This window comes from Sus scrofa, chromosome 10 (assembly GCF_054392235.1).
Source record: "Sus scrofa isolate SSC_HxYL_T2T_F1_AM1 chromosome 10, Sscrofa_HxYL_maternal_Yorkshire_Landrace_v2.0, whole genome shotgun sequence".
Taxonomy (NCBI): Eukaryota; Metazoa; Chordata; class Mammalia; order Artiodactyla; family Suidae; genus Sus; species Sus scrofa.
In genome coordinates this window covers 72684104-72697336 of record NC_139392.1, presented here as the reverse complement: position 1 = coordinate 72697336, position 13233 = coordinate 72684104, and the positions used below count along the sequence as shown (strand labels likewise).

General features: G+C 36.1%; 1 protein-coding gene across 9 annotated transcripts in view; it reads right to left on the bottom strand.

Annotated features, from left to right (window-relative positions):
• MINDY3 (MINDY lysine 48 deubiquitinase 3) overlaps positions 1-13233 on the bottom strand; it is an 82584-nt gene that overhangs the window by 50680 nt on the left and 18671 nt on the right. For 4 of the 9 annotated variants that reach the window (XR_299132.4, XR_014817888.1, XM_003130735.7 and 1 more), the window contains 4 exons: positions 10734-10785; positions 9477-9591; positions 6619-6692; positions 5654-5733 (listed from right to left, as the gene is read on the bottom strand). Coding sequence is in view for 5 of the 9 variants with exons in the window: in XM_003130735.7 (XP_003130783.1) it covers positions 5654-5733; positions 6619-6692; positions 9477-9591; positions 10734-10785 (321 nt within the window). In the remaining 4 variants the exon portion in view is untranslated. Of the gene's footprint in view, positions 1-5653; positions 5734-6618; positions 6693-9476; positions 9592-10733; positions 10812-13233 lie in introns of all 9 variants that reach the window. The other 5 variants (XR_014817891.1, XM_021064830.2, XM_021064831.2 and 2 more) reach the window with 2 other exon arrangements.

The following is a 13233-nucleotide window of genomic DNA, read 5'->3' as shown; positions in this document are numbered from 1 at the left end:
CACAGAGTTGTTTAAAGAACAAAGTGAGCAAATGGAAATAAAAAAGACAGTCATTAAGTACGAAGAGCAGTGCTTGGCCTTATTAAAATAATGTTCACCACTGCTGCATAATGGGCTTCCTTAACAATCAACAGCTGTAATTGCTCTTGAAGGAAAATGAAATAAATAATCTGAGGACAAAGATTGTTTTTTGCCACCAAAACATACCCGGTGACTTCAAGCAGACTCCCCATGATGTTTCTTTCATGTGTTCATTTATTTACTAAGCTTTATGTGAAAACCTATTGGTTATTTGTACCTTACCCTCATCTATGGAATTTGAAGCTGAATCTACAGATTCTACCCTCTTGCAGGCTCATTCCCAGAGGCAGAGTGGTCCAGAAGGAGAATGTGCTATGGTGGACTAAGCACAGGCCTTGGCTGTGGTCAAAAGAAGTGTATGCTTCTGCTGTCCAACACTGGGCAAATTACTAAATAATCTGAACCTCGGTTTTCTTAACTATGTACTAAGGTTAAGAAAATACATTTCCAAAACATACTGCTTAGCACAAGGTACATAAGTACTAGTTGCTTTCTCTTTTCCTGCCATGCCTACTTCATCTCCTTATGCTCCCCATCTTGACTATGTGCTATAGCTTTCAACTTTGCATCCTATCCCACTCCAATGCATTCTACAGACTGACAGATTAATGTTGGGTTTGTTTTTGTTTTTGTTTTTTTAAATTTTCTGGCCACACCGGCGGCATATGAAAGTTCCTGGGTCAGGAACTGAATCCAAGCCCCAGCCAGCTGCAACGTCAGCCACAGCCCAGGCTGGGGATTGAACCCACACCTCTGCAGAGACCTGAGCCTCTGTAGTCGGATTCTTAAGCTACTGAGCCATGGCAGAATCTCCTAATGTTCTTATTTTATTTCTTATGTTACTGCTCTGTTCAAATAACTTCAATGACTCTCTTTCTAACACTTGCCAACTAATGTTGAAACTTCTTAGCATCTATTCTTACCCAATCCTACGTTTATGACCTTTCCTCTTACTCATCTGCTTCATAAAGCTAATGCTCCTATTTCCTGGGTCTCAAACCTGCCTGTACATTAGAATCATCTAGGGATAATTTAAAAATGATCATGTTCAGGCCCCACCGCCTAGAAATTCTAATTTGTTTATCTACTCTCAGCTTGGGCTTGAGCATTAACTTACTTTTAAGCCCCCCAAGGTACATTTGGGATTAAGATACACTACTCTCATCAGACTGATCTGTCTTCCTGTTCCTAGACAGAACTTTTATCTTTCCCTCTCTCTCATTCCATCTGGCCCCATTAAAATGTTAACTTCTGTGGAGTGCCCTGGTGGTCTAGTGGTTAAGCTGTGGCTGGGGTTCAATCCCTGGTCTGGGAACTCAGATCCCACATCAAGCCACTGCACGCTTGTGGGATCAAAGGTTAAATATGGTAGGAGAAGTTTTCTCCTTCCCCTGAACTTCTACAATACTTTTATATTACATTTATCACAGCCTCCTCCCACGTTGTTAGACAGAAAAACATCCAATAAAGGCTGATGTATGGACTTTTAAGTTTGATGAATGAAAACTGACTCAACCTTAAGTCATCATTCCTAACAATTAAGGGAAAATGCAGGAAATAGACTCTACCCATTCTATTTTCCAAGATAATTATTTCAAAGTCATTGCTTAGTTTTGATATTTAAGCTTTACTTAAAATCCATACCAAGACAATAGTTTTGAATACTAATATTTCAAGAAACAGGATGAATTTGTACATATCAAGAACCTAAACTTAGATAACCGACCAATATCCTGTAAAGAAACCATAGCACAAAGAAAAGCCTAAGGGAAACTAAAGAAACAGATAACCTTAACTGGCAGGATTAAATCCTTTCAGATGTCCGTCAAGAACACGATGGCCTCAATCACAAAAAAACAGAGCAAGGTAACAGCAGTTTTTCTGTCTGTGAATTTTACTGTTTAAATTTTGACCTTTACCAGTAATCACCTGAACTAGCTTCTCATTCTGACCTCATCACTAAGAGAATAATTTCACATATATTATCTTATGTAAGAAAGGGGGGTAGTGCTTCACTTTCTAAAACAGTAACATGAAGAGCTGGGTCATGTAAAGGTGCTTTTTAATTTTGAAATATAACGATTTTTACTAATTTTCCCCTTAATATCGAATCTTTTCTTCACATTTCTGTTAATTAACTATACATATTTCTAAAATTTGAAAAAAACTTCAGATTTAAGATCAAGATTCACTCGGAGTTCCCATCGTGGCACAGTGGAAACGAATCCAATTAGGAACCACGAAGTTATGGGTTAGATCCCTGGCGTCGATCAGTGAGCTGAGGATCTGGCGTTGCCATGAGCTGTGGTGTAGGTTGCAGACATGGCTCAGATCCTGCCTTGCTGTGGCTGTGGTGTAGGCTGGCAGCTGTAGCTCTGATTTGACCCCCAGCTTGGGAACCTCTATATGCTGTGGGTGTGACTCTAAAAAACAAAAACAAACAAACAAAAATCAAGATTCACTTATTTAAAAGGGAGCAAAAAGCAGTAACTATTATTTTCTCAATCATAATATTTGCTTCTGTATTTAGTGACAGTTTTATCTAATTACAGAAGAAAAAATGAATTTTCTCTGTGAACTATAGGAGCCATGGTGCTGGGGAACGGGATTAAGATGGCGGAATAAAAGGACTGGAGCTCAACTTCTCTCCTAAAAACAACAAAATTCACAACTAAAGACTGAGCACACTTCACCAAAATGGACCGGAAACCTTAAAAAAGATACCCCACTCCAGAAGAAAAAGAGGAGGCCACATCAAGAGGTAGAAGGGGCGATTTCATGATATAAACAACCCCATACCTCCTGGGTGGGAAGCTCCACAGACTGGAAACTAACTGGTTCACAGAGACTCACCTACAGGAGTGAGAGTTCTGAGCCCCACATCAAACTCTCACATGTGGGGATCTGGCACAGGGAGAAACAGCCCCGGAGCATCTGGCATTGAAGGCCAGTGGGGCTTGTGTGCAAGAGCTCCACGGGACTGGGGGAAATGGAGACCCCATTCTTAAAAGGCGCACACAGACTTTCACGTGCACTGAGTCCCAGGGCAAAGCAAAGACTCCAAGAGAATCTGGGTAAAACCAGACTGCAGTTCTTGGAGGACATCCTGGGAAAACAGGGGTGAATGTGGCTTGTTGTGAGGGAAGGACACTGAAAGCAAAACTCTCGGGAATACTCAGCAGCTGCCTTTCTCTGGAGGTGGCCATTTCGGGAAAATCTGGCCCCACCTATCGGTCAGCGGTCAGCGGCTGAGAAGCCCCAGGGCAAACAACAACCCAGGTGGGATCACAGCCCCACCCCTCAGCAAACAGACTACCTAAAGATCCCTCAGGCACACAGCTGCCTCTAATCCCATCCAGAGACTAAGCCCCACCCACCAGAGGGATTAGAATTGGCTCCTCCTACCAGGGGGCAGGCATCAGCCCCTCCCATCAGGAAGCCTACACCAAGCCCCCAATACTGACTTCAGCCACAAGGGGGGCAGACACCAGAAGTTAGAGAGGCTACAACTCTATTATCTGTAAGAAGGTCACCACACCAAAAACCTATAAAAATGAAAAGACAGAGAACTATAACTCAGATGAGGGAGAAAGAAAAATCCCCAGAAAAACAGCTAAGCCATGAGGAGATTCTCAGCCTCCAGGAAAAAGACTTTAGACTGTTGATGCTGAAGAAGATGTAAGACATTGGAAATAAACTGGAGGCAAAGATGGATAACTTACAGGAAACACTGACCAAAGAGATACATGATATAAAACTTAAATAAGAAGAGATGCAAAATACAATAACTGAAATAAAAAATTCACTAGAAGCAGCTAACAGCAGAATACAGGAGGCAGAAGAATGAATAAGCGAGGTGGACGACAGATTAGTGGAAGTTACGGATGCAGAACAGAAAAGAGAAAAAAGATTGAAAACAAATGAAGAGAGTCTCAGAGAACTCTGGGATAACATTAAACGCACCAACAGCTGCATTATAGGGGTGCCAGGAGGAGAAGAGAGAGAGAAGGGACAGAAAAAAAATTCCAAGAGATAATAGCTGAAAACTTCCCTAACATGGGGAAGGAATCATTCCCTCAAATCCAGGAAGCACAAAGAGTACCATACAAAATAAACCCAAGGAGGAACACCCCGAGACACATACTAATCAAACTGACCAAAATTAAAGACAAAGAGAAAATTTTGAAAGCAGCTGGGGAAAAGAAACAAATAACATACAAGGGAACCCCGATAAGGCTATTGGCAGATTTTTCAGCAGAAACTCTGCAGGCCAGAAGGGAGTGGCATGATATACTCAACGTGATGAAAGGAAAAAACCTCCAACCAAGATTACTCTACCCAGCAAGGCTCTTGTTCAGATTTGAAGGAGAAATCAAAACCTTCTCAGATAAGCAGAAGCTGAGAGAATTCAGCAACACTAAACCAGCCTTACAACAAATACTCAAGGAACTTCTATAGGCAGAAAAGAACAAGAGAAGAAGGAAAGGAAAAAGAGCAGCAAAAAGCAAATCTAGAGTAATTAATAAAATGGCAATAACATACGTATCAATAATTACCTTAAATGCAAATGGACTAAATGCCCCAACCAAAAGACATAGACTGGCTGAATGGATGCAAAAACAAGAACCATATATATGCTGTCTTCAAGAGACCCACTTCACTTCTAGGGACACATACAAATTGAAAGTGAGAGGATGGAAGAAAATATTTCATGCAAACGGGGATCAAAAGAAAGCTGGAGTAGCAATACTCATATCAGACAAAAAAGACTTTAAAATGAAGAATATTTTCAGGGACAAAGTAGGAGCCATGGTGCTTTCTGTTCTACACTACATACTTCAAGAGGAGGTGCATAGTAGTTATTCAGCATAACTTGAAAGAGTAAACACATGGATTTAGACTGACCCAGGAATAAGCTAAAGGGAATTTTTTTCAGAGCTGTATATCAGCTCTCTGTATCTAGATCGATTGGCCAAAGATTTTTCACTTCAACGACCCTGGCAACATATGAAGCTACAGGAAAGAAATACCTCATACCAGAAATAGAGGAGATGGTGGTTTAAAAGTCTCAAATAACAGTAATTTGCCCAGCATTTTAAAGATGATTATAAATTAAAAATCAATCTAGGAAAAAAACCACTGGACTCTTAAAGAAAATATTTCAAATTGTAATACCTGTAATTAAAAAAAAAAAAATCCAATAGCACTCCAGACTTTCAGATACCCCTGGATAAATATGAACTAACTTTACATATACTAAGATATCTATTAATTACTTTTTTCAAAGAAATTAGTCTTACAATCCTCATTTTCTACTAGAGAAAACTAAAGGCTTGAGAAGTAACTTGAGTGCAGTCATACACTTGAGATTTGAACCCAAATCTGTCTGCCTTCAAGTTCTCTGCTCTTCACATTACAGCACCTTGAAAACTGTAAGGGATTCTTCTATGATAAAGCATTTATCCTAACCTCTAAGAAACGCAGAGCTTCTGAACAGATGAATTAATAATCAGCTGTATTCCAGTGAAATATTAACCATAAAGGAGGTAAACACCACAAAGACTGTACTTACTCATTCCTGAGCATTCTCTGTCACCATCCCATACGTTAGAAACAGCATGTCCCGTCAGGAGGAGGTTAATTAAACTTTGGCTATTAATAAAAATGAAAAAGTAATTAAAATATGAATACATTAACTTTCAAATCAAATGATTCCTATGGTCAGGCATAAAGTGATGACTTTTTACATTAAATTTTGTTGTTTAAAAAACAGAGAAAAACCTCACAGTTCTCACTGTATACACTCTGCTGAACAACTTGCTAAGTCTATCTCTTATTTTATCACCACAATGATATCTATTGTTCTCTACATTCATATAAATTTAATATCTTTATCCAAGACAGTGTATTTAAATGGATGAAAAAAAAAATAAAGGGTACTTAGACTGATAATTTACTTAATATTTATAATTATCTAAAAAATACATATATAATTGTTAGTCTTCTGTGTTTGATGAAAGATATGTGAATTTTAACCTCTGAGGCAGAAATATCTGAAGGAGATGACATATTTCATATTTTAACAATTGATCACTGTGTTATCAATTATAGTAGAACTAGCTATAAAAAGCTTGAGTGGGAGGGTATTCTTAAAGAAAAATAAAGACAAATTTTTTTCCTCTCAGGCAGGAAAGCATTAACAAACAGGAAAGGATATACTTATTTCTAAGTCAAAATGAGTACAATTTACCTACTAAAAAATTTCATGAATGGAGTATCAAGCAGAATTTGTTAAAATATCCCCATTACCATCGTAAAACAAAATATTTGCTATAATAAATGCAATGCTCACATAAACCTAAAGTGGAAATTAACACTTTATACCTAAAGCAAACAACGCATAAAGCACAAGACTACTCAAATTCATAGACATTATATTGTCAACGCTGAAAAAATTATCTGACTCAGTAGTAATTTTTTTTTGAGTCCCTGAAAATGAAAGTCTATATGAGGAATTAACAGATTTTAGTTAATTACCTGCCATGTCCATACACAGGATCTATTAAAGGTTCACTTGCATCTTCAATTTCATTTTTTATGTTTTCAATGCCCTAGGGAAACCAAGAATTTATTAGCTCATTTTAAAAACTAAAAATGAAAATTATGGTAGTTTAAAAATGATCAGTTTTTACTATGGATTAAAGAAACACAATAATTTAAGTAACTTTTCTCCCAAAGAATTACCCAGATTTGAAATTGGGGGGGGGGGGGGACATTTAATATGATAATGGTGAGTAGTAGTTCTCTAAGGCTCTTTTTTTCTTTCATGACCTCTACATAAGAATACAGGGGGGGGAAAAAAAGAACACAGGTAACAGATCCAACGTTGGTATGTTGGTTACAGAGACAGAAAGCTTGAGTTTCAAAAGGAAGGGAGAGAAAATCGCACCCAGAGGTTAAACTCATTTAATTTCAGGCAAAACTAAATTTGAAACTAATATACCTGCTATGGCTTCTGATGTATTTTCTTAGGTCATTAAAAAAAATTTATTGATACCAAATACATACACGTGAGTGTTGATAATGATATAAATTTACATACACAAAAGGTATACCTGGTACAAAAGAAAATAGAAGGTTTGCTTCTGGTTGTGTGTCCTTACATAATTCAAATGGACACTTACAAAATAAAACACAAACTAGGAGGGCAGGAAGTTTCTTATTTTCTTGAAAGCCAAGTTTCTGATATTTTTAACCATCCCTCCCAACCCCCGCCAAAGAGCCCAAAGGCCTAAAGGTCTAGATACTGGGTGTCTACAGAAAGACCTAGGCATTTGAGCTCCCTCAATTCCAAAATTACAGAGATTAAACTGCCATTTATTGCACAGTTCACCAAACTTTAATTACTGGTTCTATTACATGCCATTTCTAAGAATTAAAGAGATGCTAATCAACAATGAAAATATTAATGACTGTGTAAATATTACAGAAGGATACAAACGAGTGGGAGATCTTGTACTGGCCTTCCTTGGAAACAACTATACAAAGCAGACTATGATAAAGCCATGATGAATGACAGGAACAAGTGACACAATCACTGGTCAGAGAGGGGAGATCAATTCAAAGACCAGCTCAAGGAAGAAGAGCTAGGCATGATGGTTTTACTGGCTCTAAAGGACAAGAGACAGAAGAGGTATCAAAAGTTTTCAGCACAAGAAACTGGGAAAATACTGAACAGTCAAGGTGAATTCCTAAGAAACGAGTCATCCCAGACACCTCCATCTCTGCCATTCCCCATGGCTAACCAACTACCAAGTACTTTTAGTTCTCTTAAATATTGTCTAAATGTTTTAAAAATTCTAAATGTGAAACAAGCTTCTAAATATGCTCCTTTTCTTTCCCATTTCCACGGTCATGGCTATAACTTAGGTTCACCTATTTCAGTAACTACTTTTCCAGTTTTTCTGACTCTAGACTTAGACTTCACAAACCAACTCCCTCCAGCACAACTCTTACCCCAATTTTAAAAATCTTCTATTGACAAAAAGTTCTTGTTACTCTATTGTTTATAATTTTTGTGTTGTTCCAATTTTGGCCACATGAAATCTATAATCTATTGTTTATAATTTTTGTGTTGTTCCAATTTTTGCACAGTATGCAAGCATCTTCATAGTCTTAGCTTTTTCTATATCAATGCACAGTCTCATCTTCCACAGCTGCCTCTCTGTTGTATTATGTTGCATTAATACTGAAGTGCTTATAGTTTCCCAAATGTGTGTTATATCTCCACTTTATGATGCCTTTATACTTGCTGTTCCCATAGCTTGAAATATCTTCCCACAGCTATTCCATCTAAAAAACTTCTCATCCATTAAATGTTCCCTACAGTTAGTCAGCCCTTGATTCCATCAAATGGACCTATGAACGCCTTTTCCTATTTTCCCACCATGCTTTGTGCAAGCAACAACAACAAAAAAAAAACACCAAAAAAAAAAAAAAACCAAAAACACTCCCATAATGGAAGTAACTATTAATGTGCCCATTTTTTCATTTACTACACTGAAGAGAGTTGATTAAAAAAAATTGTATCTGGTATTTTAAGTTTAGTTGCTAGCATAGGGTCAATGTTCAATAAACACTTGTCAACGAACAAAGTCTAATTTCAGACAGGGCAAATCTAGTAGGGTAACTGGACTTAACAGGCTGCTAGAGAAAAGGGAAGAACTCGAAGTGTACATGTTGGGATTAACTACATAAAGGTCAGCTAAGAGCATAAAGGAAGTTAGTAACAGGTAAAGATGGAAATGAACCTATAAACAAAAAAGTAATTATGAAGCATTAGAGAAAGAGAACTAGTATAGTAACTTATCAGGTAAATTAAACAGTATGGGGGTTAAAAACTGCTTCCAAAAGGGTTAAGGGGTTAAGTGCCTGACACTGCTAAGATCAAAGAAAATAAAATTCAGGAGAACTGACTGAACTTCATAATTAGAACATTACTGATAACCTCTGTGCTCCAGAACATCAGGGTGAAAGTTGAAAAGTGGTTAAGTAACAAGTGAATGAAGAAGAAGAGGCTGATTATTCATCATCAGACTAGGAGATTTTTTGAGATTTAGGAAGAGCATCAAGAATAAAATTTCTTGGAGAATAAAATTTCTTGGCATTCCCTGGTGGCACAGCAGCCTAAGGACCTGGCACTGCAACTGCTATGGCTCAGGTCGCTGCTGTGGCACAGGTCTGATCCCCAGACCTGGAAACTTTTGCATGATACAGGCATGGCCAAAAAATAAATAAATTTGAGGGAGAAACAAAGAGTAAAATTTCTTTTCACAGCAGGACAAATACTGAACTCAAACTAATAAAAACCAGAAGAAGCAACTTCTTTAACAAACCTTTGTCAGTAACACAGAATACAGAAAAAGCAATACTCCAAATTTGTTTCCCCACATTGAATACTGGTCCAAGACAGCATCTTTTAATTCTGATAAACTTCTGAATGATTTTTTTCTGGGGGGAAAAAAATATTACGTGTTAACACCATGGTGATATTGACTATATTCATAAATGAAAAAACTTTAAATTATCTTCTACATTGAAATGCATACATACAAACAGGAGATTTCTGTGTCTCAACTTTTCAAATAAAAATTTAGCCATGAAAAGCAAAAGCTACTGCTGACAATTGTCACCACATATAATAGATAACATTAAAATAGAGAATGCCTAATTGGTAGGAAAACTTTACATCTCTTAGGTGAATTGTCTGGCATCAACAGCTTCTTCAACGTTAATATGGTTATTTAAGGACTGAGTCCCTCTTCTAAGATATGGTTAATAAAAAGAGAACTTGACTTTTGGTCTTTTGTTTTTCTCTTTTCGCCTTTTAGGGCCGTACCCACAGCATATGGAGGTTCCCAGGCTAGGGGTCTAATTGGAGCTACAGCTGCCGGCCTACACCACAGCCACAGCAACACAGGATCCGAGCCACATCTGCAACCTACACCACAGCTCACAGCAACGCCAGATCTGTACCCCACTGACTGAGGCCAGGGATCGAACCTGCATCCTCATGAATGCTAGTCACGGTTCGTTAACCGCTGAGCCACGACGGGAACTCCAGAGAACTTAACTTTTAATGCCTGAAAATTATTTAACAAATATCTGAACACCAAAGATAAGGTGTACATTTGCGGCTTCCTTTAAAATAATGTTATATTTCAAACCAGATTCTACTGATGTAGCTATCCTTACCTTTTATTTTGTAACAAAAAATTTATATACTCTAGTGAAAATATAGTACTTTTAATGAAAATTAGAGAAAGCATATTTTTGGCAAATAATAAATAATAATACAAATATTTATCCTACTAGAAATTGCTATATGTACTTAGAACAAAGAAACACTAAGCTAAAATGATTTTTTTCATTATGATGAAAAAGGCTTTAATGTTATAGAAAAGTGTATTTTGACAGTTAACTTAGAAATCAGAATATTTTAAGTACACATTTATAAATTATTCTTTTTTTTTAATTTGAAAACAAATTAATCCTTAAGCATATAAATCTAAGTACCTTTCCACAGTATGAATAGACTTAAAATGTCAATGTGTCCACAAGGTAAGTATTTTAAATGTTCCAATGTTACTTACTGAATTAATGCATGAAATCGCTCAAAGCCAAGCTCTTCGACAGCCAAGGCAGCTATACATAAAAGACACTTTTCAGCACTACACATGGCAAATAAATGACACAAGATACACACAGCAGGCTGTAAATACTTTCAAGCAATCAAAAGTTTCCCTCTTTCCTCACTCCCCTAAAATTCTGTTTATTTTCACCTTTACTGTAACATAAATTTGTATTTCAACATCTTAGTTACCATGATTATAACTAAAATGGATTTAACACTGAGAGTGTAGAAGGGTGATTAGATAATAAACATTTCTTTTTAATTCAGTTGTGCTAGGATAGTTAATGAAATATGAGAAATTATTGACAATCATAGTGCTTCACACAAAATTGTAATGTGTCCTGCACTTTTAAATTATCTTTCAATTCAGAGGGCCAAGTAAAATCCTCATAGCTAACTTTTCTCCTTCATATATAAAATCTTTAGGCTTGATGCTTAATTACTAAACAAATGTGTATAAAACGGTAAGAGCACTTTGAAAGTACACAGGTTCAACGACAGCTTTAAGTTTGTTTCCTTATTTATTTGTAAGTTAAGATTATGTTTATTAATACAGTACAATTATAAGTTTTTTTATTTAAACCAAAGGTAATATTTACATAGCACTTTTCTAAGTGCCAGGCCCCTTTCTAAGTGCTCTATGGGACTTAACCACATTTAATCCTCAACAAACTTAGTATCCCATTTTATAGAAAAGGTACCTGAGGCCCAGAGAAGGTTCCTCCCATGAGCACAAAGCAATAAACAGAGCTGATATCTGAACCTAGATAGGCTCGGCTCTGCAAAGAGGAAGTCCTCAAAAATATCTACATGAATCAAAAGGCCTACTATAATTTATCAAGATGAACAATTCCATTTATGTTCCATAAAGGAAATCTTAGTACTTTCAAATATTAATTCTCACTAGAGAATCGAAGAAATTGATTCAATATGAATTCAAAGTTAAAAGCATGATTTACAATTTAAAACGTCACATTATTCTAGCTTCCAAAGTTCAGTTTTGATTTTCAGATGTTTCAAATTACTTTTGAAAAGCTGTAGAAGTCCAAATGGATTAATTTAAATAATCTTTTGATTTGTGTGGGAAACAAACTGAAATTGAACCCGAGTATTCACTACTGCAAACAAAATTGCGTAACCAAAAGCTAGAACTATACACACCACACAAGCCAATGAAATTAATGTTTGTACAGAATGGAATACTGACAAGGGGAAAAACACTCCACATTTAAAATTTTGAGATAAAATGAAAATTCTATCTAAACATTTCCAAACTGTATTAATTATTCTGAAACTCCTAATCATCAAAATAATTTTACTGGGTATATACTATGAAAGGTGACATGAAAAAAGAAATTTAGAGAAAAGAGGCAAGCAAAATAAAAAGCTTAGCAGGCAGGATGGTGGAAAAATATAAAACACAAGAAAAAGAACATAATTGGGAATAAAGGAAAGAACAGGTAAAATAGATTGTTATATGGAATAAAGATCTTCATATAAGTTCATCTATCAACATCTAAAGTGAATTTTCAAATTTTCAGTTATTAAAACTTTTCAAATTTATACAATATTAAAAGCGAATTTAAAATACAGTTTTATTTCATGTCCATTTTAAAATGAGACAAAGTAAACTGAAAAATCACTAAAATATTTTTTGGATGGGAATTCAATATAATACACCCACCTACATTAATTACTGAAATAACAAAGATAATGCATTAGGAGACCATTAACCTATCCTCATAGAAATGTACCGCACAGACTACTAAGATAATAATGGAAAATGTAACAAATAAAGACCTTACTAGTTTCTTCCATATTAATATGTAGACCAATTTTAAGCACATATTCTTTAAAGCAAGTTCTAATTAGTCCAACTATTCCTATTAAAATTGTAATATCCTAAATAAAACTACTAAATATGCCTGTATGCAACTCAGTAAAACCTGGAAAATATTTTAAAACGAGTCTTAATGACATTTTTAACTATCAATCTTGTGAATATTTCCTACTTGTTTGCTCCAACTGTCATCAACGCTGAAAATACATTAAATTCTTTTTGAAAGGCTATAGGTTTAAGAGGCCTGAAAAGGAAATGCCATTGAACTGTTTAAATTTTAAAAATTATTCCTTGCGAATGTACTACTAGTAGAATTTGCCACTCTAACTGCAAAGATAAAAGAAAAAAGATGCTGACATCACAGAGATATTTCAGCTGAAGGAGACAATGTGCCCACAGACCATCCTCTAGGGAAAGCAAGATAAAAGTTGGTTTATCACAACCAACTGAAATTTACTTTCAAATGTGAGGCCGATCTGGCTGTGACATCTGTCACCCCAGTGATCACCAGGGTTGAAATTTACTTTCTAGAAATTGGGTGTCCAATTTCTTTAAAAACAATTTCCGCAGAGATGATAGTTAATGGAACACACTACAGGTAGAATGAGTCACTTATTCA